The 23,061-nt window shown below is 47.1% G+C and overlaps 1 protein-coding gene across 3 annotated transcripts in view; it reads right to left on the bottom strand.

Moving 5' to 3' along the window:
- The window catches only part of SCARB2 (scavenger receptor class B member 2), a 40,717-nt gene that overhangs the window by 8,885 nt on the left and 8,771 nt on the right, over positions 1-23,061 (bottom strand). For all 3 annotated transcript variants that reach the window (XR_015947815.1, XM_060278371.2, XM_035103057.3), the window contains exons 2-10: positions 14,701-14,858; positions 13,774-13,921; positions 10,369-10,557; positions 8,968-9,059; positions 7,220-7,339; positions 4,700-4,878; positions 3,029-3,147; positions 1,246-1,319; positions 409-460 (exon numbers count right to left, since the gene is read on the bottom strand). Coding sequence is in view for 2 of the 3 variants with exons in the window: in XM_060278371.2 (XP_060134354.1) it covers positions 409-460; positions 1,246-1,319; positions 3,029-3,147; positions 4,700-4,878; positions 7,220-7,339; positions 8,968-9,059; positions 10,369-10,557; positions 13,774-13,921; positions 14,701-14,858 (1,131 nt within the window). In the remaining variant the exon portion in view is untranslated. The remainder of the gene's footprint in view (positions 1-408; positions 461-1,245; positions 1,320-3,028; positions 3,148-4,699; positions 4,879-7,219; positions 7,340-8,967; positions 9,060-10,368; positions 10,558-13,773; positions 13,922-14,700; positions 14,859-23,061) is intronic.

The following is a 23,061-nucleotide window of genomic DNA, read 5'->3' as shown; positions in this document are numbered from 1 at the left end:
CAATCGCCTTCTAAATCCGGCCCGCGGGTGGTCCGGGAATCAGTGTGTTTTTACATGAGTAGAATGTGCCCTTTTATTTAAAATGCATCTCTGGGTTATTTGTGGGGCGTAGGAATTCGTTCATTTTTTCTTTCTTTCCAAAATATAGTCTGGCCCCCCACAAGGTCTGAGGGACAGTGGACCGGCCCCCTGCTGAAAAAGTTTGCTGACCCCTGCACTAAAGCATTCTCTCCCTTTTCCAGTAAATGTTATTCTGCAGCTTCTCTAGCCTCTGAGATTTCAGAATCCACATTATTTCCCAGCATTTCTCCTTTCAGTATATGCGCCCTCCCCCCACCTCAGTTCCACCAGTCACAACACATTGGGTTAGTGATAAAGAAGCAGAATGTGTTTTGCAAAAACGCCTACCTCGTTTATGTAGAACACAGGGAAGAACATGGTTTTGATGTTGCCTGTTTGGCTAAAAGAAGGAGAAAAAGTAGCTTAAAAGAACTGTTGCATACAATATAGACTGCCACTTCACTCTCGGATATTATGAGATCAAAGACTGGCTCTCTTCGCTACCCCCAGCCCCAGTGGATAAAGGCTTTTGGAAAGGCAGTATCTGCCTTTGTACTGAGTGCAAGAGGTGCGGGTAAAAATTGACAACACAATGTGCCTTGTCAGAAGCTCGGCTGGCGGGGCAGCACTCCTTACCCAGATGCCAAAATAGGCTGCTCACCTCTCCACACATGCCATTTCTTTCCTACTCGTGGCCACAGGCTGCTTGAAGTGGCTTAGCAAGGTCAGAGGGCGGAAGAGAGAGGAGCACGCGAAGAGCAGAAAGGCAGATCTCGTCACCCCTCCCCTTGCACTTATCCCTGGCCAAACCGGCACCAGACCTTTGAAACACTATTATACCACTTTGCAAGAGTCACTGCTCCCTCCAAATAGTTCTGGGGACTACAGTGTGTTAAGGATGCTCACAGCTGTTAGGAGACTCCTATCCCCCCTCGCAGAGCTACAATTCCCAGAGCGGTTTAGTATTCAATCCCTGTTCTCAGGGAACATCAAAATTCTAAAGCGGTGCAGTTTAAATAATTAAATATCCTAAAAATCTCATTCTTCTTTACAAGTACCCACTGCGCCTTTTGATTTAACGTCCTTTGTTCTCCTTCTCCTATCCTGCTTTATATACGACTCATTTAAATGGTTTTCTTATACTGAGGTTTTTTTAAAAGTAAAAAACCCCAACAGAGTACTTACATAAAATCTGGTAGCTTTTCAACGTAAGCATTGATCTGCATTCGCCGGGCTGCTCTGACTAGCACGCCTGTCAACTGAGGGATAAAGGAATTGTGACTCATTAGGATTTTAGAAATTAGTTATTGATTTGCATTAGTGTGCGCACTTTATTAATTTATTTGCATCTAAGCCTAAGCCTAGAATGCGGGTGGCGCTGTGGGTTAAACCACAGAGCCTAGGGCTTGCCGATCAGAAGGTCGGCGGTTCGAATTCCCACAACAGGGTGAGCTCCCGTTGCTCGGTCCCAGCTCCTGCCAACCTAGCAGTTCGAAAGCAGGTCAAAGTGCAAGTAGATAAATAGGGACTGCTCTGGCGGGAAGGTAAATGACGTTTCCGTGTGCTGCTCTGGTTCACCAGCAGTGGCTAAGTCATGCTGGCCACATGACCTGGAAGCTGTACGCCGGCTCCCTCGGCCAATAAAGCGAGATGAGCGCCGCAACCCCAGAGTTGGTCATGACTGGATCTAATGGTCAGGGGTCCCTTTACCTTTAAGCCTAGAATAGGGCCTCTGCCATTAATATAAACTGTCCTAAGATTGTGCCCAAAGGAAACATCCCTAAGGAGCAGAGAATAGTCATTGACCTATCTAGCTCAGATTTAACTGCACTGACCAGCAGAGGCTCGCCAGGGTTTTACATCCTCAACCTGGTGATGCTGGGAGGTTAAATCTGGGACCTTTCACATTCAAAGCATGCGCTTCCTCGCCATGCCACGTGGGCTGCAGCAGAAGCAATGGCTCCTGCTGCTTATGGAATCTACCCATATGCATGTTAATTGTTTGCTGAATTTGTTAATCCTGTCTACAGGCAACTCTCCATTCGCGTTCAAGGCACATGTAACCGCAAACCCAGAAGCGGCGTAAAAAGGAGCAAAAACAGCCCTACAAGAGCTGCGAAAACGGCACAAAAATATAGTGCCTAGCAATCCCACGAGCCCTTCCGGGCCTGTGGAGCATTGGAGTTTGAGGAAGGTGGTTTGGAGGGAACGACTGTGGTGCTTGCACGCTTGCAGGCTTTTCCAATGGTGTCCCTAATAGACGCGATTTCACTTAAACGTGTGGTGCCTTGGAACGTAACAAACCCCCCCCCCCCCAATAAATAGGCAGTTGCCTGTACTACAGGTGAGCAACCTGCTGCTCCTGCATCAGAGGAAACTGATGTCTAGCAAATAAAGCTTCTGGCCCATCCATCTCGGCATTGTCTACAGCAGGCACGTCCAACAGGTAGATCGTGATCTACCAGTGGATCACTGGACGCCTGTGGTAAATCATTGGTAGCTCACTGGCTCCCCCCCCAAAGAAGCTCAACAACTTTGGCTCCCCTAAAAAATGCTCAACGTTTTAGCCCTTCACACACACCCCCAAAAGGGGGCTTTCCTCCCACCTCAGAATGGCTCAAGAACTGACCTGAACCCCTAAAAAATGGGCCTTCCTCCTTCCTAAAAAAAAATCTCAACAACTCTGACCTGAACCCAGCCCACATTTGGTTTCTCTGAACCATCATTTGTCTCCCCGCAGCGTCAGAAGTTGGGTTTCAAGCTCTGGTTTGGAGCCAAAACATTGGTCATCAGCAAACTAGAGTTTGCCCAATTCAGATGCCAATGGTAAACTGTGGCTCCTGCGAACCAGGAAGTGGGAAATGAAACTACCACCCCTGAAAGGAGAAGGAAAGGGGGTCCCCATGAGCTCACGGGTCCTTCCTGAAAGCCAGGCCGTAACATCTAGAAGACAGAGCGGTGTACCTACAGGGTTTATGTCCAAATATGTCTCGTGCTCCTCCTTATTCGGGTGCATGCCATCAATGTCCTGGACATACTTATCATCAGATAGGTAAAAGTGTGGGGGTGATAAGAATATTGGTGCACCTGCAAGAAGAACAGCTGTCAGACACTGAACAGGGAAGGTGCACATGTCCCTTTAAAAATTCCCTCCAGGCATACAACCACAGTTCTGTATTGCCTTCAGCCACGAAGCTCACTGTGTGACCTTGGGCCAGCCATTACCTATCCTTCCTCGCAGGGCTGTTGGGAGGATAAAATGAAGAGGGGCAAAGCCATATGCACCACCTTCAGGTTGCTGTAGGAAAGGCAGGATATAAATCGAGTCTTGTATCCAAAGTAGGGCTAAGTAAGTGTCCTGATTTTGGTCACCCTTTAAATCTCACGGACTTAATACTATGCTGGATACAAGCATACATAATAATTATAATAATCAATAGTATCACTGTTTTAACATCATGAAGATGTAACTTTCGATGTAACTAATCAACCGAAGCTGCTGTAATAAGAAGAGCTAGCATTTATATGGCACATTTTAAGTATTCAAAGACCTTTGCTCGGTGAGCCATGCGACAGAACTATAAAACAGGCTGGTATCATTATCCCCATCCTGCAGAAGCTTCCCTGACAGACCAAATGAATTTGAGCCAGAGGTGAGAACGGAACCAGGGACATCCCAGCACACAAAATTTTCACTGGTGCTAAAGCAGTATTTCATAGAATTGCAGAGTTGGAAGGTGCCCAAGGGTCGTCTAGTCCAACCCCCTGCAATGCAAGAATCTTTTGCCTACAGGGGGAAAGTGGTGTCAGGCTTCAGGGACTTGGCTTCCTCCCGCCCACCCCCCTTTGGCCACAGATAAGCAGAACAAAGAGAAAGGAGTCTCTTACCAGTTAGAAATTTTAATGATCACAGTGAGAGAACAAAGAATCCCTGTCCTAGGAATGGCGGTGCTCCCAATTAAGGGTTTCACCCACTTCCTCCCTAGTCACCCACAACACTACCGCTTCTTGTAACCTGAGCTTTCTGTGCTGCCACCTTATCTGCTCTTCTTGACCTTGGGCTGAGCGGATGAACGCTTTCAAGAGAAACTGAGTCTGTTAACTCTCTCCCCCCCCAGTGCTTCTCCTCCTAGCTGTTCCCCATCCAGCATTTCCCAGCTTCTGCCTTCTGAACTATGTCCTTCTGCTAACTACTGTTCCAAATCTATACTGTCCTCCTGCTCCTGGGAAGATTCAAGATCCGGATCCAGAGCAGGGGGAGGCGCCCACCATTCCTCCTCAGTGCAGCCCTCCTCAGCACGGTCTCTGACAAAAAAAATGCTGCACCGTGCGGTGCTCCTGTTCAGGATTCCTTCGAACCAGTCATACCCTTTCCCAGGATACACCACTGCATGCCCCCTGCTCCCCCAGTTTCCATTTCCTGCTCCCTCCAACTGTCAGTCGGCATTCCATGCCCACCGAGGATGCTCAGTCCTTGCCGGGCTATTTGGGGGGTTTCCAGGAGTCAGAGATTACACCCACCCCCACCCACACAAATCTGCAAAATGACACAGGGCGGTTTGCAGCCTGTCTATGACGACAGGAAATGGCAGGGCTGGCAAAGTCTGCTCTGCCCTGGCATCCCTTTTGGCTCACGTACCTTGATTGCAGGCGCTGATGTTCAGGACCCCTGCCCCTAGGCAGTTCCCTGCCGGCACACAAAACCCGGCATTGTCTGGATTGACAGAGGAGTTTGCAAAGAGCATCTCGGGAGGCGAAAACCGGTAGGCCGAGATCCCTTCAACCGTCACGTACTTCTGAAACGTGAGGTGCATGGACCTGGAAAGGACAAGAGGAGCCTGAAGCCTTCCGCCGTGGGCTTTGATCGGAAACAAAAGACGCACTGTGTGCTCTTCATGACTGCTGCAGTGTGAATGGAGGGCCTGTATCACTGGAAACTCCTGGGGCAAGAATCACAGACCCCATCGAGCTGGAAACTGTTGCCCTACTCAGTGAGCCAACAAGCCTGCAGGTTAGAGCATCGCTTGGCTGGCAATGGATTAATGGGCTCCAGCCGGACTTCACCCACCTAGGCTGGCCATTGCACCCCCTCATTAGAAACAACGATAAAAGCTCCCTGTGCGGGGCTGTGTTGCCGCCTGGGCAACAACACGCATTGGCTCTGACTTTGGACTTAAGATCTTCCCAGTTTGTATTCCTGGCTTCCAATTCCTCTGGTTTGTGGCATCTGGTTCTGAGCATAGCTGCCAAGTTTTCACTTTTCTCATGAGGAAGCCTATTCAGCATAAGGAAATTTCCCTTAAAAAAAGGGAGAACTTGGCAGCTATGGTTCTGAGCTCCTGTTGGACAGCTGCTTCCAGCTCAGCTTCTACACCCCATTTTCTCTCTTCCGTCTTCCACACACAGGTGGACCAATGAAGTACAGTGTTTAAGACTGCAGTGTCAAGGCTTGGGAGACTGAAGTTCAAATCCCCTCGAAGCTCTGAAGGTGACCCTGGGCCAGTTGCTGTCTCTCAGCTCCTCTTATCTCACAGGTTTGTTCCAAGGATAGAATGGGAGGAGGCAGGAAAAAAACCACATACATCCCATTAAGCCACTTGGTGGAAAGGCAAGAGATAACTAACTTCACCCATTGTCACCACGCGCCAGTGAGCTTCTTGTTAGTGGACGCTGGAGCATCCATTGGTCGTGGGGACAAGCAGCTTCCCCACCCATTACAACGTTCCGCCCAACTCCAAGGTCACAACTTTATATCTGCCCACCCAATACAAGTGAATAGCAGCCTTACAATTAACTAGGGAAAAGAAAAAGAAAAAGTTCGTGTTTTATGGATACCAATATGGTCGTGTGTAAATATGCCTCTGGTGTCCCCAGATTGCAGGCCATTCTGACATATCCCACAGAACACCAAGAGAGCCATCTATTTATTCTGCGTGCCCCGAACAGAGTTTCATTTCTTGATACAATGCTGGAACGTGACACCTGAGCGAGGATGAACTGAGGAAGTGGCTTTTTATATATATATATCTAGCATGCTCATAGGATACCTGTGACGATTTGCAATTAAAAGAAAGAAACCTAGTTGGGATTCAGGAAAGTCTTTCAGGAACATCTTATCTTTTCATGGGCTTCAATACGGGACTAAAAAGCACTGCACATAATCAGAAAGAGTTTTGAGCTAGTGAGCAAGTAATTTTGCAGGTCTTTCTTTGCAAAACGTACTACCCAGCCTTCTTTTCAATCATCTCAGTTTTCCTCCACGTTATAAATTGCTTGCGTCATTTTATGCAGCCTTTTCCAAAACTCATGAGCACATCGGTCTCTTTGGCTTAATTTGCAGTGCAGTGGACTTAAATGGACTACACAAAAGGGAACTGAAATGCCCCAGGTGCTTCTTAAGAGGGCACTAGGGTGGTGCTGTGGGTTAAACCACAAAGCCTAGGGCTTGCTGATCAGAAGGTCGGCGGTTCGAATCCCCGTGATGGGGTGAGCTCCCGTTGCTCGGTCCCAGCTCCTGCCAACCTAGCAGTTCAAAAGCACATCAAAGTGCAAGTAGATAAATAGGTACCGCTACAGCGGGAAGGTAAACGGTGTTTCCGTGTGCTGCTCTGGTTCACCAGAAGCGGCTTGGTCATGCTGGCCACATGACCTGGAAGCTGTACGCCGGCTCCCTCGGCCAATAATGTGAGATGAGCGCGCAACCCCAGAGTCGGTCATGACGGGACCTAATGGTCAGGGGTCCCTTTACCTTTACTATATTACAAGCCTTTTGCTGCCCTGGTTAACACAATTATAACCTTGCAGTTGCAACAGCTGAGGTAGCAAAAATAAAATAAAATAGGGAGGCAGGATGGAATAAGCAGGTGCACAATATGAACAATTTATAAATGTGTTTAGGCAAAATGAAATAACAGGCCACTGAAGCTGCCGGATGTTGGATTTTTGCAAAGCCAAAGCTCATTTGTTCATATTGCAGTGCTTTTCTTACTGTCACAACAACACTTAGGAAGGAGCAGGTTCAGGCAGGCCACAAGGAAAGTTAACTAGTGGATTTCAGTGGGATACATGGGGCATCCCAAGCCCATAAGTTGCTGGTGCACATTGCTAACGTTGGGTTATACTTTCCGGAATCCAGGGGGACACCTTCCGCCACTCTTACCTACAGAAGTCTGACGAGAAAACGTAGAGGGTTTCACCAGTGTCTATCAATGGGTGGAAAGTATCACCGTTGGTTCCATTGATCATGTTACAAGTTGGTGACGTCCACCAGTCTAGTGAGCTACAGAGGGAAGACATACGGAGGAGGAACAGCTTTTGAGCACGTAGAAAAATCAGTGGTTTTTTTTGCAGCAGCCTCAAATAAAACAGTTTAGGGCTATTATTCCCAAGTCACTTCCCCATGCCCCGGAAAGAACCTCATCTCTGTTTCTTCTTATCCCCTTCCATATGCAGAAGAATTTATTTGTCCTCAACTTTAAAGATCTCCACTGCCTTGCTCCCTTCCTTTATTTTTACTTACAGCCCAATATATTTATCTACTGATCCCTGCCTCTCAACTTGGCTCCCTCAATCCTGCCAACCTTAATAAGACCTCCTGGTCTTTTCAATGAGATGGCCCATTCTCCCCTGTGTGGAATTATTTCGTAGAGAACCGACCAAAAGCCACCTGTGTTGTTGTTTTTTTTAAAAAAACAAGAACTACCTCTTTTTATTTAAACAACAACAACAACACGACCCCTTCCACCAAGCCTTTGAAAGGTCCAGCAATCTCCAACCTGGTGCCCTTGTGTTCTCAAGACTCCAACTCCCACCACCCCCAGACAGCATGGCCCATTGTGAGGGATGATGGGAGTCGGAGTCCAACAACATCTGGAGAGTATTGGGCTTGGGGACAGATGCTTTAATCCTTGTGCACGACTAAAATGAAGCATATTCATCCCATGTTAGCTTCATTTCCATTTCCCCTGTCTAAATTTACGGCTGCCAGCTCTTGGGGGGGCAAATGCCAGCCTTTTGTTTAGTGCAGGGATTGCCAAGGCAGAGCACGTGGGCGCCACAATGCTCATTAAGGTTTCTTTTGCTGCCCTTAGGCAGCACCCCCCCCGACTCTGAGCTTTTATTTAAATGAAAAAGTAAGACTCTATCCCTCCTAGAAATAAAGTTATGGACCCAAACATGCAGGTACCCTTCTGAGTGATTTCTGCGAACTAAGCCAGCCTGGCTACTCAGTGTTTTAAGCCAATGGGTGAAGTCAGAGCTGCGGCTTATTTGTTTGGACACCTGGCAACAGAAAATCCCGGGGTCCTAATTTTCTGGGGTCCCCCTGCCCTTTAATGCGCGTTTCCCTGCTTCTGTTTCATTTCTGAGGCACAAAGGCAACAAGCTTAAAAGTCTTCTGGTATGGAATTACAATTATGGGGAAAGCTTCCCCAAGACTGTGCTCTCTTAGAATCATAGAATCATAGAGTTGGAAGAGACCACAAGGGCCATCCAGTCCAACCCCCTGCCAAGCAGGCATCCCCAAACTTTATTGCAGGCATCCCCAAACTGCGGCCCTCCAGATGTTTTGGCCTACAACTCCCATGATCCCTAGCTAACAGGACCAGTGGTCAGGGATGATGGGAATTGTAGTCCAAAACATCTGGAGGGCCAAAGTTTGGGGATGCCTGCTTTATTGTGTCGTGCCATGGCAGTCGTTGTGTGAGGGGCACCCGCAGCACTCTCTCAAAATGTGACCCCCCGTCCCCCGGCTCCCTGGCTTAGCACCCTGATGCTGCTCTATCAAATCATCACCATCATCGCCCAAGAGGTCTTGCTCTGCACATCCTTGACTTTCAAAAATCGAAACGCAAATTATTAACCACGGAGTCCAGTGCTCAAATTAAAAGGAAAAGAAAGAAACATTACTCTTTCCCTCTCCACTTGACGATCCTCGTGAAGTCAAGGTAGTTCTTCTCCCCGCTGAGGACAATGTACTCGCCATCATCGGACCCGTTCATCTAGAAATAAAACACGAGAAGAGCTTTCGCTTTCATGACTGCTTTCGTGATTGGTGGGATGAGGGGACAGGAAAGAACTGACTGATCCTTCACCCTATTGCAGGACTTGGGAAGCTTTTCAGCCCAGACGGCCATATTGATATCACCTGCACCCCTTCCTAAAACGCCAATCTGACTCTCAGCGAGCTAGGAAGTGCGAAATAGGTCGGATGTCCTTGCAGATGCTGGCTGAGTGAAGTTCTCCAACATCCCTGGTTCCAAAGCCTTGTGATGGGTGAGGATTGGGGCACTTCTGGCCTGCAGACTGATTTGGGCCTGCCTAGCCTCTCAATCTGGCCTGCCAGAACATTTCAGCTAAGGCACACTTGGCGGCCCTGCACCTGCCTCAGCCAAAAGGTTGCTGGATCAGCGGTTCTTGCAGAGGAGTCCCTTTCAAAGCACTGTAACAACACTTTGAAAGGGGCTTCTGAAGATGCCTGCGGGCAATAAAAGTTGATCTAACAATAGATGGATGAAGGAAGGAGGGGACCGGGGCAGAGCCAGCTGCATCCAGTCGAGCCCCACGGTGTCCACATAGAACAGCAAACCCTTCTCCCCGATTTTCTCAGCCACCCTACTTGAGATGAGACAGACTATACGCAGTACTCTAAAAGCAAATGCATGGCAGTTTTGCATACTGGGATTGCAAGCTTTGCTGCTGGTCTGAAGCAAAAATCCAAGGTGGATGGGCAGGCCTTATTCCGTTTGACTGGCAGGATGCGGGAGAAAATGTTTGCAATGGCTCCAAACAACAAAGAAAACAGGCAAGACATTGCCTTGTAAGTAACAAAGCAATCTTACCTATAAAATGCTGGCCCAAGTCATCACAGAATTGTAAAGTTGGAAGGGACTTCCAGAGTCATCTAGTCCAACCCCCTGCAATGCAGGAATCTTTTGCCCAATGTGGGGCTCGAACCCACAACCCAGAGATTAAGAGTCTCATGCTGAGCTATCCAAGACATGCCTATTCCAAACTCCATTCAGGAGGAATTTGACTTACACCACCTTCCTCCCAGCTCAGATCCACTGGGTTGCTAGCTCATGAACTGAAAGGGGTTTGGAATATGTGTAAATCGCTCCTTGCCCTGCAGTGCCCCCAACATACCCCTGGAACACCCCTTGGTAGGACGCTGACACCAGCTGACATGCTGCCGGCTAACTTATGCCGGTGTATCTCTTGCCAGCTCCCTTAGGAAACCCTAGAATCCACCAAATCAAAAACTCTCACCCCAGCAGATCCTGGATTCAGATTGTGCAGTCAGAACCGTACCTTTTTTAAATAGCCGAAGTCTGGGTCAATACTGGGGCGGAACTTGTGTAGGGCGCTGAGAAGCTTGTCTGTGTAGCCCCACAGCAGTTCATGGACAGAGCGTGTCGTGAACAAGTTTTCGTCATATAATATGAGCAAGATCTCTGCAGGGAAACGCATGGGCGTTGCTGTAGCCATGTTCATTGCAACCTGATGGAGGAGGAGGAGGAGGAGGAGGAGGAGGAGGAGGAGGAGGAAAGCATGTGAACATGTGGAACTCACAGAGGCCAGCCAGGGGCCTGCAGGAAACCCACAAGCAGGACTCAACCACAAGAGCACTCTCCATGGTTCTGATTCCCAGGGACTGGTAGGAAATGGAATCTAGAGGGGGTGTAGGGCCGGTTCACCTATGGGGTGGGGTGAGGCAGCTGCCTCAGGCAGCCCAAGACGGGGTGCCCCCACAGGCTCCCTGCCCACCCCTATCCCATCATCTGGATAAGCAGTGCTGGCAGCGGTGCCACCTTCTGGTAAAATCTTGGATCCTCTGACTTTTGGCACCGTTTTACTGGAGTCAATATACAGTCATACCTCATGTTGCGTCCGCTTCAGGTTTCATATTTTAAGCCTGTGAATGCAGCAAACCCGGAAGTGTTTACTTCCAGGTTTTGCCGCGCGCGCATGCAGAAGCGCTTTATCGCACATATGCAGAAGCGCTCTATCACGTGCGCGCAGAAGAGCCACTCTGGTTGCGGACTTTTTGGGGTGCGAACGGCACTCCGGAACAGATCGTGTCTGCAACCAGAGGTACCACTGTACTGCAATAGCAGACCACCTGAGAGGACAGACAGAGAGTTGGGCAAACCGAAATAGATGAAACTGAACTGAAAATTGGTAACTGATTTTAATAATTGGATCTGCTTTTTTTTTTAAGTATCCTGTGTCTTTTAAGAACTTCCCTCTGCAAGCTGCTTTGAATGTCTTTTATAACGAAAAACAGGGTGTACGTTTTAAAATGAGTAACGTGAGCCCCATTTAAATTTCATGGCGGCCATAAAACTCAAGCAGGCGGCCACAGGCAAGTCATTTTTCTCTCAGAAGCACACAGCGGCACCAACCTAGCTCACAGGGCCATTGCAAAGAATATTAAGGGAATGCATGTTAAGCTTGGGAAATGTGCTACTTAGATATCATTAGGGGAGGCAGAGTTAAGCCATCTTTTGGAAGTGCTGAGTGCAACTCAGCTTGTATTGAAGACTGGCAGATTTGCATGGGGAGAGAGAAGATAGAGAGGGGGGTCCGCCATATTTCTTAGACTGTATTTCTGACCTAACCTGCACTGGCCTTCCTACCTTATCTGTCAACCCTCCCTTTTTTTGCGGGAAACTCCCTTATTCCAAGCCACAGATGTCAACTGGAAATTTTGCTGGAAATTCCCTTATTCCAGCGCCGTTTCCCGCTGCTATCCTGGATTGTTAGATATACCGTAGACTGTCCCCGGGACAGGTGAGGCTGCTGATCCCTTATTTTCAAATCCGAAAGTTGGCAGCTATGCCTTCCTACAATGCCAGACTGACACCCTTAGGGTGGCCGACCTCATTTCCTATTTTGTCCTTAACTTGGGAAAGGAGGCCTATTTGCATGCCTCTCCTGCAGAGATGAAAGAGCAAGCAAGGAAGCCTCTTTGTATCTCCACCTTGGCTACATAGAACTAGGATATTTTCTGTCAAGCATGTATTTCCTTTAACCAACATAGCTTTTTTTATTATCTTACTAAACTCAAGTAAGATAAACTAAGTCTCAGTGTGACTACAGCCAATGGTAAAATGTGCTCCCTCCAAGCAAGGGTTCCGGTTAAGTTCAACTTCTGCTAATGCATTTGAACTCCACAGCTCTTTTTAGGATAAGAAAAATATGTGAGATTCCCATCACCTGCCATGTAATGTGTACTTTGGCCTATGGAATGCCTAAATGCCTGCAGTTCTTCTATCCACCACAAGGTAGAGCCCTGGCCCGTAACACCTTGAATTGCCTTCAAGTCTACAGTTCAGTTCAGAAAGATCTTATTCTAAAGTACTCTATAAACGGCAAGTAGTTGACAACCCCCTTGCTGCTGACACAGAACAATCTGATTTTTGACAAGCAGGCCCAGCCTGTTTCAGGTGAGTCTTCCTCTCTGATAGGAAGCAATTTGCATCAACCAGAGGGCATCAAAATTACCAAAATAAAAAATAGAAATAGAAAGGAAGATCAATTACTCCATGGCAGGCATCCCCAAACTTCGGCCCTCCAGATGTTTTGGACTACAATTCCCAGCATTCCTGACCACTGGTCCTCTTAGCTAGGGATCATGGGAGTTGTAGGCCAAAACATCTGGAGGGCCGCAGTTTGGGGATGCCTGCTCCATGGGCTAACAAGTGTAAAGTCACTGCTGCAACGAAGAAAAGAAACTGCATGGCTAATCACTCCAGAAAAAGGATCCGTTCTTGGAAACTTATTTTTGAGTTTTACAGGTAACAGCCATAAGATTTGTGTGAGCTAGGCTAGACAAGTTTTAAGCCATTTGTCTGAGTAAAGGTACCCCTGACCGTTAAGTCCAGTCGCGGACGACTCTGGGGTTGCGGTGCTCATTTCGCTTTACTGCCTGAGGGAGCAGGCATTTGTCCGCAGACAGTTTTTCCAGGTCAAGTGGCCAGCATGACTAAGCCGCTTCTGGCGAAACCAGAGCAGCGCACGGAAACGCTGTTTACCTTCCCGCTGGAGCGGTACATATTTATCTACTTGCACTTTGAGGTGCTTTCAAACTGCTAGGTTGGCAGGAGCAGGGACCGAGCAACGGGAGCTCACCCCGTCGCAGGGATTCGAACCGCCGACCTTCTGATCAGCAAGCTCTAGGCTCTGTGGTTTAGACCACAGAGCCACCCGCATCCCATTTGTCTGAGTAATTTTGCTATTAAAGGACACACAGGACTGTGATTTCACACTCTTTGGGGTTAGGGAGTATGAACGCCGTTTGCTTTTCACTGCATCTGTTCTGTTTTGTGATGCTTCTTAAGGTTGGTGATACGCCAGATTGCATTTTTTTTTAAAAAAGGAAAGAGACTACTCACCCCTCACCATCAAAGTGTAGGGTGCACAACAGGTTTAAAACTACAGGAACCAACAGCAAGGAGTGACAGGCACCTTCTATGCAGCAGCCGTGGCGAAACTGCGGCCCTTGCTGGCCATGCTGCACTACAACTCCCATTGGCCACCGCAAGCACGAACAATGGTGAGGGATGATGGGAGATGCAGTTCAGCAACACCTGGCATGACAAAGTTCCCCCACCCCTGCTTTACAGGCGTATGGTTCAATCACGGGCGCCTCTGATTAAAGCAGGACGAAAGTGACAATAAAATCCATGCAAGCTTCCCTAAAAGAAACCTCACCAGTGCAGGCATGTTTATAGTCCTGATCAGATGAGCTTCCGGGTCTCCCACGGACATCTCCGGCTCAAAGAAGTAACTCTTTGGATTCAGAGAAGACACTTTGGTGCCGTTGTCTAAAAAGTGAATATCTACGTGGAGCCTGTGTTCCCTGCAGAGAGAGAGAGAAAGAGAGAGAGAAAAGTAGCTTTATCTCAGTTCATCCTAGTGCAGTACATCGACTCTAGTGAAACAGTGCCAAAGGCCAGAGGGTACAAGATCTCGCCAGAAGTTAAATGCCTTCACGCCAGAAGTTGGTGTCGCTGCCAGCACTGCTTCCCCACCTTGGTCATAGCAGTGCCAGCTCAGAACCCCTACCCCCCCCACGTTGTGCTATGCCACACCCCCATGGCAGCCATTTTCTGACTGGCACCCACAGTGCTTTCTGATTTTTTTTTTTTTAATGTGCCCACTGGTGAAAAAAGGTTGATGACACTGCCTTAAGCTCTCTGAGAAGCCACCAGGTGGCACCTTGGTTGTCGAACGGCTTGGCTCCAGAACAAACCGGCTCCCGAACGCCACAAACCCAGAAGTAAGTGTTCCAGTTTGCGAAGTTTTTTTTGCAAACTGAACACCCGATGCGGCTTCCGATTGAGTGCAGGAAGCTCCTGCAGCCGATCAGAAGCCACGCCTTGGTTTTCAAATGGTTCTGGGAGTCGAAGTTCAACAACCAAAGTACCACTGTATTTCTTATACAATATTATTTCTATATCCATGAGGGCTAGAAACTTATACAGATCCCACCTTCACCCACCAGCTCCTTTCTTACTTGTCCTGACATTTTGACACCCTTGTGATTCCTGCTTTCACCATCATCCATCTTGACTCCGGCAAGAATCTTGTTTTGGGACCCAAAGCACAATCTCTTTATACTGAATGAAGCAAAAATACCTGTAAGTGTACGGTCCAACTTCTCTCACAATGGGAGGTTCACCCTGAACCACTTCCAAAGGATTGGTCAAGTTAAAAAAATAGAACTGCATGTAAACTGGCGGCGGAGGCTCCTCCCACATTTCAAAAAGTTCCGTACCATTTTTTAACACAGTTTCCTGCAAGGAAGAAGAAGAAAGGAAGAACATTATTGATACACTTCCAGAATGTGCACCGAATAAGGGAATTGATCTACATGTGCAGCAGAAACACGTGATATAGCTTTCTGTGGACTGTGGCATGCCCGGAGGTGGTCAGAAAACACTTTAGAAAGATCCAGCAGAGAACTGACAGGGAGGGAGAAGACTTAGAATCTTTCCCCCCTGAGATTCTGATTTTCTACATGCGGGGATTTTCCCTCCTCTGCTCCCAAGAGCTCTCGAAAATGCAATCTCCGACATGCAGGCAGAACGGTAGAGTTCAAAAACAAACTCTGCAGCATTTGATTCTATGTTCTGCATCGATGAAAGTCAATATTCCAGAAGGGTAGCTGTTTTAATCTGCTGCAATGGAACAAGGAAGAGTCTTGAGGCGCTGTAAAGACGAACCAATTTATTATAGCACGAAGTGGTCAAGTCCACTGCATCAGATGCACGAAATGTAACAGGTGTACACACACACACACACACGCACACACACACACACACACACGTATAGAGAAAACCCATCACAAACGGCGGGGTCAAATGACCACAAGGCGCAAAAACTCCAGTATGTAAAAATTCAATTAAAGTTTGAAAAATAACCACAGTGATCACGCACAGAAGGAACTGTGATAACAGAAGTCATGGGCTGTGGCATTACAGTACATTCCTAAACGTGTCAGAAGTGTAGGAGTTGGAAGGGACCTCAAGGGTCACCTAGCACAACCCCTTGCAATGCAAGAATCTCCACACATGGTCCCTCTTCCAATCTGAAACCATACAGGACCCTGCTTAGCTTTGCAAAATGTGCTAGACAAGAGTAACTCACAGCTCAACTAAAGTAGGGCTGCAGCCTTAACTGTGAAGAGTTGTCGGGCGGGAGTTGAGGCTAAAATCCTTTCAATCCTTTTCTATTCTCTTCCCTGCTTTCTATCACGTGTTCTCATGTGCCCATTTGAAGAGTATTGACTGCCTCTTTCTGGAAGAAGATCAATATAAATGTAATTCTTAAAGAATTGTGCAAAGAGTTAGCCGGCAGTAATGAAAATATTGATTTTACGCATGCTTGGTGGCTCTTTTCTTGTGCTAAATCCCCAAGTTGTTTCAAGGGACTCTGGGTAGGTTGTTTTTTATAACAGCGGTGGCAGCAACACCAAGCTTTTGAAGCAGACGAGGTGCAGAGATAATGACTTTTCCAAGGCCAGTTAATCAGCCTTGTGGTGAACAAATATTAGAACCCATCCACTATCCCTGTAAGGGCCCTCAAAATGTAACTTATCACATTTGTAAGTTGTTCTTTCCACAAGGAATTCAGGGTAGAAATACAGGACCCTCTCACATTTTTTCCTGAGTACAGCCCTGTGAGGTAAATTAGACTGACACAATGCCTGGACCAAGACTGAAGGAAAAAAAAATCACATTGGTAGGATTTAAGATCAACAATTGAAACCTATGCATGTCCACTGCGAGTTCAGTGGGTTTTACTCCCAGGTAAGAAGGTATAGAATTGAGGGCGAAATTCTTGAATGGAATCTCTTCCCTTTCTTTCCTCCCTACTGCATTTTAGACTGTACCCTCCCCAGGGCGGGGACCTGTCTTGTTGTGAATGTGCACCTTTACACACATCTACTCAGAGGTAATTCCCAAGTTCTGTGAGAATAAGTCCCATGTAATTGGGTTTTATTTCCCCTCCCAAGCCCCATAATATTATAAAATAAATAATTGGGCATGATGTACTCGTAGGTTAAGCATTTAAAAAAACCCACAGGTTTCAGCGAGAGAGGCTGCTATGCACATAACTCCACTGAAACCATTTAAACTTCAAAACAGAGGTGACTAACCTATGGTCCTCCAGAGGCTGCTGAACTTGTCTGACTGACACCATTTTGACTCTCTCTGACCAGAATCACACACACATTTCCACATGACTATCAACTTGGGAGCCATAATCCTGTAAGGGAGGCTCTGCCAACTGGACATTTCCCCATCAATTGTGCCAGACTACTAGCCATCTCATTCAGAATGGAAGACTCCTCCGAACAAAAGATAGTGATAAACTTTTAGGAAACTGTTAATTTCTCTTTGTGTTTAGGAATTCACACCTGGGAGGGGTGAGAGGAGGACTAGGTAGGAGACTATGTCAAAGGTGCTCAGATTTCTACCTTGAACCCTCCCTTTTTGTGAGGTATTGATTACGTAGCTGTGATGTAGGAATGATGTATTTTGGGGGTGTTTCTTGGTGATGGGAAAACTGATAAAAGTGGAGGTTCTCTTTTGTTCTGGGTTCCTTCCTTGCTCTCCTGTGTGAGGGGAAGGACCCTGTTGCAACAGCAAAAATAAAGGCTTTGCTTCTCAAAATTCTCTGGTTGGCCTCTGTTATATTCTCCGACCAATGGAGAACCCAATGAGGGTATAAGAGCAGATTTTTGCTTATTACAGCAGGATGTGTGGAAGTCCTGGGCTGCACCGAAGACAAGACACCCCTCTCGGCCTCGCTGATGCGGCCCAAAGGAAAGCAGAGCAAGACGTTTGGCACCAGCTTGGCTGAAGGAGTTGTCGGAAGGAGGCACACAAGGCGCCATCCAACCGCCTTAGGGACTCCACTCCAGATTTGTGTAGGGTTTGCTCCTGAGCCTGTTCTTCTCCTGAAGATGTCCCATTTTAGGATCAGAGTTTTTCCTTCTCCTAGATAGCCTACCTTCCCAGGCGCACAAACCCAATCTGCCCTCACTACAGCATGTGTAGAAACCACCTTCTTGACCATCGGATACACTATTAGTTTCATCTGCTCAATTCTATCTTTGCATGCAGGGGAAATCCCTAGCACACTGAGGGTTTGAGACCCATCGGCTACCCTCACCTGGTTTAGCTGGTCAGTCAAAGCTGCTTCCCGGGGTGTGGCCACTGTCACAAGCCGACTGCTTCTAGGAGCTACTGGTGAGAGCCAAGCTCAGGGTGGGAACAAAGGTGGACAAACTACCTCCGAAGGAGCATGATGTGTCCCCAATCAAAGGTACTTTCCCCTCCCCTAACACTCAATATACCCTATTGCTGAACTACAGCTCCCATAATTCCTGATCACTGGCCCTATTAGCTGGGGCCCAAGGGACGGCAGAATCGAAGAGAGAAGCAGGTTGGGAAGATGAAAAGGGAGCTTAGCAGTTGCATAAGGTGAAAGGAGGTGTTATTGGGGTTGGGTGGGGATTGCCAGTGGAGCAAGCTGTGGGGCGGACCTCCACCAGACTTTCCAAAACATTCCAATGATTCTAATATTTAATGCTGTATTGTTTGAATATTCGTTTGGGAGCCGCCCAGAGTGGCTGGGGAGACTCAGCCAGATGGGTGGGGTACAAATAATAACATTATTATTATTATTATTATTATTATTATTATTATTATTATTATTATTATTCCAATGCCCCCCTTCATGGATCAATGCCTTGTCGTGGCGAAGGGGCTTGAATAACTTAGAGAAGCTATGAGCTATGCCATGCAGGGCCACCCAAGATGGACAGGTCATAGTGGAGAGTTTTGACTAAACGTGATCCACCTGGAGAAGGAACTGGCAAGCCACTCCAGTATCCCTGCCAAGAAAACTCCATGGACAAAGACAACAGGCATATAAAAGTTATGACGCTGGAAGATGAGCCCCTCAGGTCGGAAGGCGTCCAACATGCTACTGAGGAAGAGCGGAGGACAAGTACAAGTAGATTCAGAGCTGATGAAGCGGCTGGGCCAAAGCCGAAAGGACGCTCAGTTGCGGATATGCCTGGAAGCGAAAGGAAAGTCCGATGCTGTAAAGAAAAATATTGCATAGGAACCTGGAATGTAAGAACCATGAATAGAGGTAAGCTGGATGTGGTCAAAAATGAGATGACAAGAATAAATATCGACATCCTGGGCATCAGTGAACTAAAATGGAAGGGAATGGGTGAATTCAGTTCGGGTGACTATCATATCTACTACTGTGGGCAAGAATCCTGTAGAAGAAATGGAGTGGCCCTCATAGTCAACAAAAGAGTGGCAAAAGCTGTAATGGGATGCAATCTCAAAAATGACAGAATGATCTCGATACGAATCCAAGGCAGACCTTTTAACATCACAGTAATCCAAGTTTATGCACCAACTACCGGTGCTGAAGAAAGTGAAATTGACCAATTCTATGAAGACCTACAACACCTTCTAGAAATGACACCAAAGAAGGATGTTCTTCTCATTACAGGGGATTGGAAGGCTAAAGTAGGGAATCAAGAGATAAAAGGAACAACTGGCAAGTTTGGCCTTGGAGTTCAAAATGAAGCAGGGCAAAGGCTAATAGAGTTCTGTCAAGAGAACAAGCTGGTCATCACAAACACTCTCTTTCAACAACACAAGAGACGACTCTACACATGGATATCACCAAATGGGCAGCATCGAAATCAGATTGATTATATTCTCTGCAGCCAAAGATGGAGAAGCTCTATACAGTCAGCAAAAACAAGACCTGGAGCTGACTGTAACTCAGATCATCAGCTTCTTATAGCAAAATTCCAGCTTAAACTGAAGAAAGTAGGAAAAACCACTGGGCCAGTAAGATACAATCTGAATCAAATCCCTTATGAATACACAGTGGAAGTGAGGAACAGGTTTAAGGATTTAGATTTGGTGGACAGAGTGCCTGAAGAACTATGGATGGAGGCTCGTAACATTATACAGGAGGCAGCAACGAAAACCATCCCAAGGAAAAGGAAATGCAAGAAGGCAAAATGGCTGTCCAACGAGGCCTTACGAATAGCGGAGGAGAGGAGGCAAGCAAAATGCAAGGGAGATAGGGAAAGATACAGGAAACTGAATGCAGATTTCCAAAAAACAGCAAGGAGAGATAAGAGGGTCTTCTTAAATGAGCAATGCAAAGAAATAGAGGAAAACAATAGAATGGGGAAAACCAGAGATCTGTTCAAGAAAATTGGAGATATGAAAGGAACATTTCGTACAAAGATCACCATAATCAAGGACAAAAGTGGTAAGGACCTAACAGAAGCAGAAGACATCAAGAAGAGGTGGCAAGAATACACAGAGGAATTATACCAGAAAGATATGGAGGTCTCGTACACCCCAGGTAGTGTGGTTGCTGACCTTGAGCCAGACATCTTGGAGAGTGAAGTCAAATGGGCCTTAGAAAGCACTGCTAATAACAAAGCCAGTGGAAGTGATGATATTCCAGCTGAACTATTTAACATTTTAAAAGATGATGCTGTTAAGGTGCTACACCCAATATGCCAGCAAGTTTGGAAAACTCAGCAATGGCCAGAGGATTGGAGAAGATCAGTCTACATCCCAATTCCAAAGAAGGGCAGTGCCAAAGAATGCTCCAACTACCGCACAATTGCGCTCATTTCACACGCTAGCAAGGTTATGCTTAAAATTCTACAAGGCAGGCTTAGGCAGTATGTGGACCGAGAACTCCCAGAAGTGCAAGCTGGATTTCGAAAGGGCAGAGGAACCAGAGACCAAATAGCAAACATGCGCTGGATTATGGAGAAAGCTAGAGAGTTCCAGAAAAACGTCTACTTCTGCTTCATTGACTATGCAAAAGCCTTTGACTGTGTCGACCACAGCAAACTATGGCAAGTTCTTAAAGAAATGGGAGTGCCTGATCACCTCATCTGTCTCCTGAGAAATCTCTATGTGGGACAAGAAGCTACAGTTAGAACTGGATATGGAACAACTGATTGGTTCAAAATTGGGAAAGGATTACGACAAGGTTGTATATTGTCTCCCTGCTTATTTAACTTATATGCAGAATTCATCATGCGAAAGGCTGGACTAGATGAATCCCAAGCAGGAATTAAGATTGCCGGAAGAAATATCAACAACCTCAGATATGCAGATGACACAACCTTGATGGCAGAAAGTGAGGAGGAATTAAAGAACCTTTTAATGAGGGTGAAAGAGGAGAGCGCAAAATCAATCAATCAATATACTTTATTCGACCGATAGTCAGAACAAAAACATTTCACAATACAAAGATAAACATATAAAACTGAAGGCATCAGGAGGATACAAAAAGAGAGCGCAAAATATGGTCTGAAGCTCCTTGATCACTGCAGATGGTGACAGCAGTCACGAAATTAAAAGACGCCTGCTTCTTGGGAGAAAAGCAATGACAAACCTAGACAGCATCTTAAAAAGCAGAGACATCACCTTGCCGACAAAGGTCCGTATAGTTAAAGCTATGGTTTTCCCAGTAGTGATGTATGGAAGTGAGAGCTGGACCATAAAGAAGGCTGATCGCCGAAGAATTGATGCTTTTGAATTATGGTGCTGGAGGAGACTCTTGAGAGTCCCATGGACTGCTAGAAGATCAAACCTATCAATTCTTAAGGAAATCAGCCCTGAGTGCTCCCTGGAAGGACAGATCGTGAAGCTGAGGCTCCAATACTTTGGCCACCTCATGAGAAGAGAAGAATCCTTGGAAAAGACCCTGATGTTGGGAAAGATTGAGGGCACTAGGAGAAGGGGACGACAGAGGACAAGATGGTTGGACAGTGTTCTCGAAGCTACGAACATGAGTTTGACCAAACTACGGGAGGCAGTGCAAGACAGGAGTGCCTGGCGTGCTATGGTCCATGGGGTCACGAAGAGTCGGACACGACTAAACGACTAAACAACAACAATTCCAATGCCATTTACTGAGCGAATTCAAAACAAGTGCAGAAACACCTAGCCTCTGCTTATCAGTGCTTCTTCAAAGATGTTGTTGTTGTTTAGTCGTTTAGTCGTGTCCGACTCTTCGTGACCCCATGGACCATAGCACGCCAGGCACTCCTGTCTTGCACTGCCTCCCGTAGTTTGGTCAAACTCATGTTCTAAATGGCATTGGAATTGTTGTTGTTTAGTCGTTTAGTCGTGTCCGACTCTTCGTGACCCCATGGACCATAGCACGCCAGGCACTCCTGTCTTGCACTGCCTCCCGTAGTTTGGTCAAACTCATGTTCGTAGCTTCTTCAAAGATACAACCCCAGAATTGTGCTGTTGGAAGGGAACCTGAGGATCATCTAGTCCAGGCATTCCCAAACTTCAGCCCTCCAGATGTTTTGGACTAAAATTCTCATCTTCCCCAACCACTGGTCCTGTTAGCTAGGGATCATGGGAGTTGTAGGCCAAAACATCTGAAGGGCCGCAGTTTGGGGATGCCTGATCTAGTCCAACCCCCTGAAATGGAGGAATATAATATGCTGGAGGCTCCAATACTTTGGCCACCTCATGAGAAGAGAAGAATCCTTGGAAAAGACCTTGATGTTGGGAAAGATGGAGGGCACTAGGAGAAGGGGACGACAGAGGACGAGATGGTTGGACAGTGTTCTCGAAGCTACGAACATGAGTTTGACCAAACTGCGGGAGGCGGTGGAAGACAGGAGTGCCTGGCGTGCTATCGTCCATGGGGTCATGAAGAGTCGGACACGACTAAACGACTAAACAACAACAACAATATGCTGGAGACTCCCAGAATGTCAGTTATTTTGACTACTATCAAATCTGGCCTTTGGCAAAACCTCTTCTTGATCTACGCCAGGCATCCCCAAACTGCAGCCCTCCAGATGTTTTGGCCTACAACTCCCATGATCCCTAGCTAACAGGACCAGCGGTCGAGGAAGATGGGAAACGTAGTCCAAAACATCTGGAGGGCCGAAGTTTGGAGGTGCCTGATCTATGCTGTTTGGAAGTGAATTACGCAGAAGTGATTCAATTTAAAAGGTTGCCTTTCCCAGCGGAACTTCCCACACTTCCTATTGCATGCCAAATCAGCAGTATGGGAAGCAATCAGGTGGTGCTGGCAACATTCATTTGTGCCTTATTAGTGTACAATGAACTACTCATAACCCAGTGATTAGAACATCTGCTCTGCATGCAGAAGGACCTTGGTTCAATCCCCAGCATCTCCAAGTAGGACATGGAATGTCTCCTGAGAGCACTACCAACCCATATAGAGGAGGGCTGGGGACATTTTCCACCTGGCAGACCATCTCTCTCTCTCTCTCTCTCCCACACACACACACCAACAACCCATTGGCCAACTATGACAGGCAAGAGGGACCACCTCCCTGCCCAAGTTGGCCTGGGGGGGGGGGGGCTGAGATAGTGACCAAGCAGAACTGAACTCCCTACTCATCAGGTGATAGGTAGGGAGTTCAATCCT

This window comes from Zootoca vivipara, chromosome Z1 (genome assembly GCF_965207765.1).
Source record: "Zootoca vivipara chromosome Z1, rZooViv2.hap1.1, whole genome shotgun sequence".
NCBI lineage: Eukaryota > Metazoa > Chordata > Lepidosauria > Squamata > Lacertidae > Zootoca > Zootoca vivipara.
The sequence above is the reverse complement of the archived record's forward strand: the minus strand, read 5'-3'. Positions and strand labels throughout refer to the sequence as shown.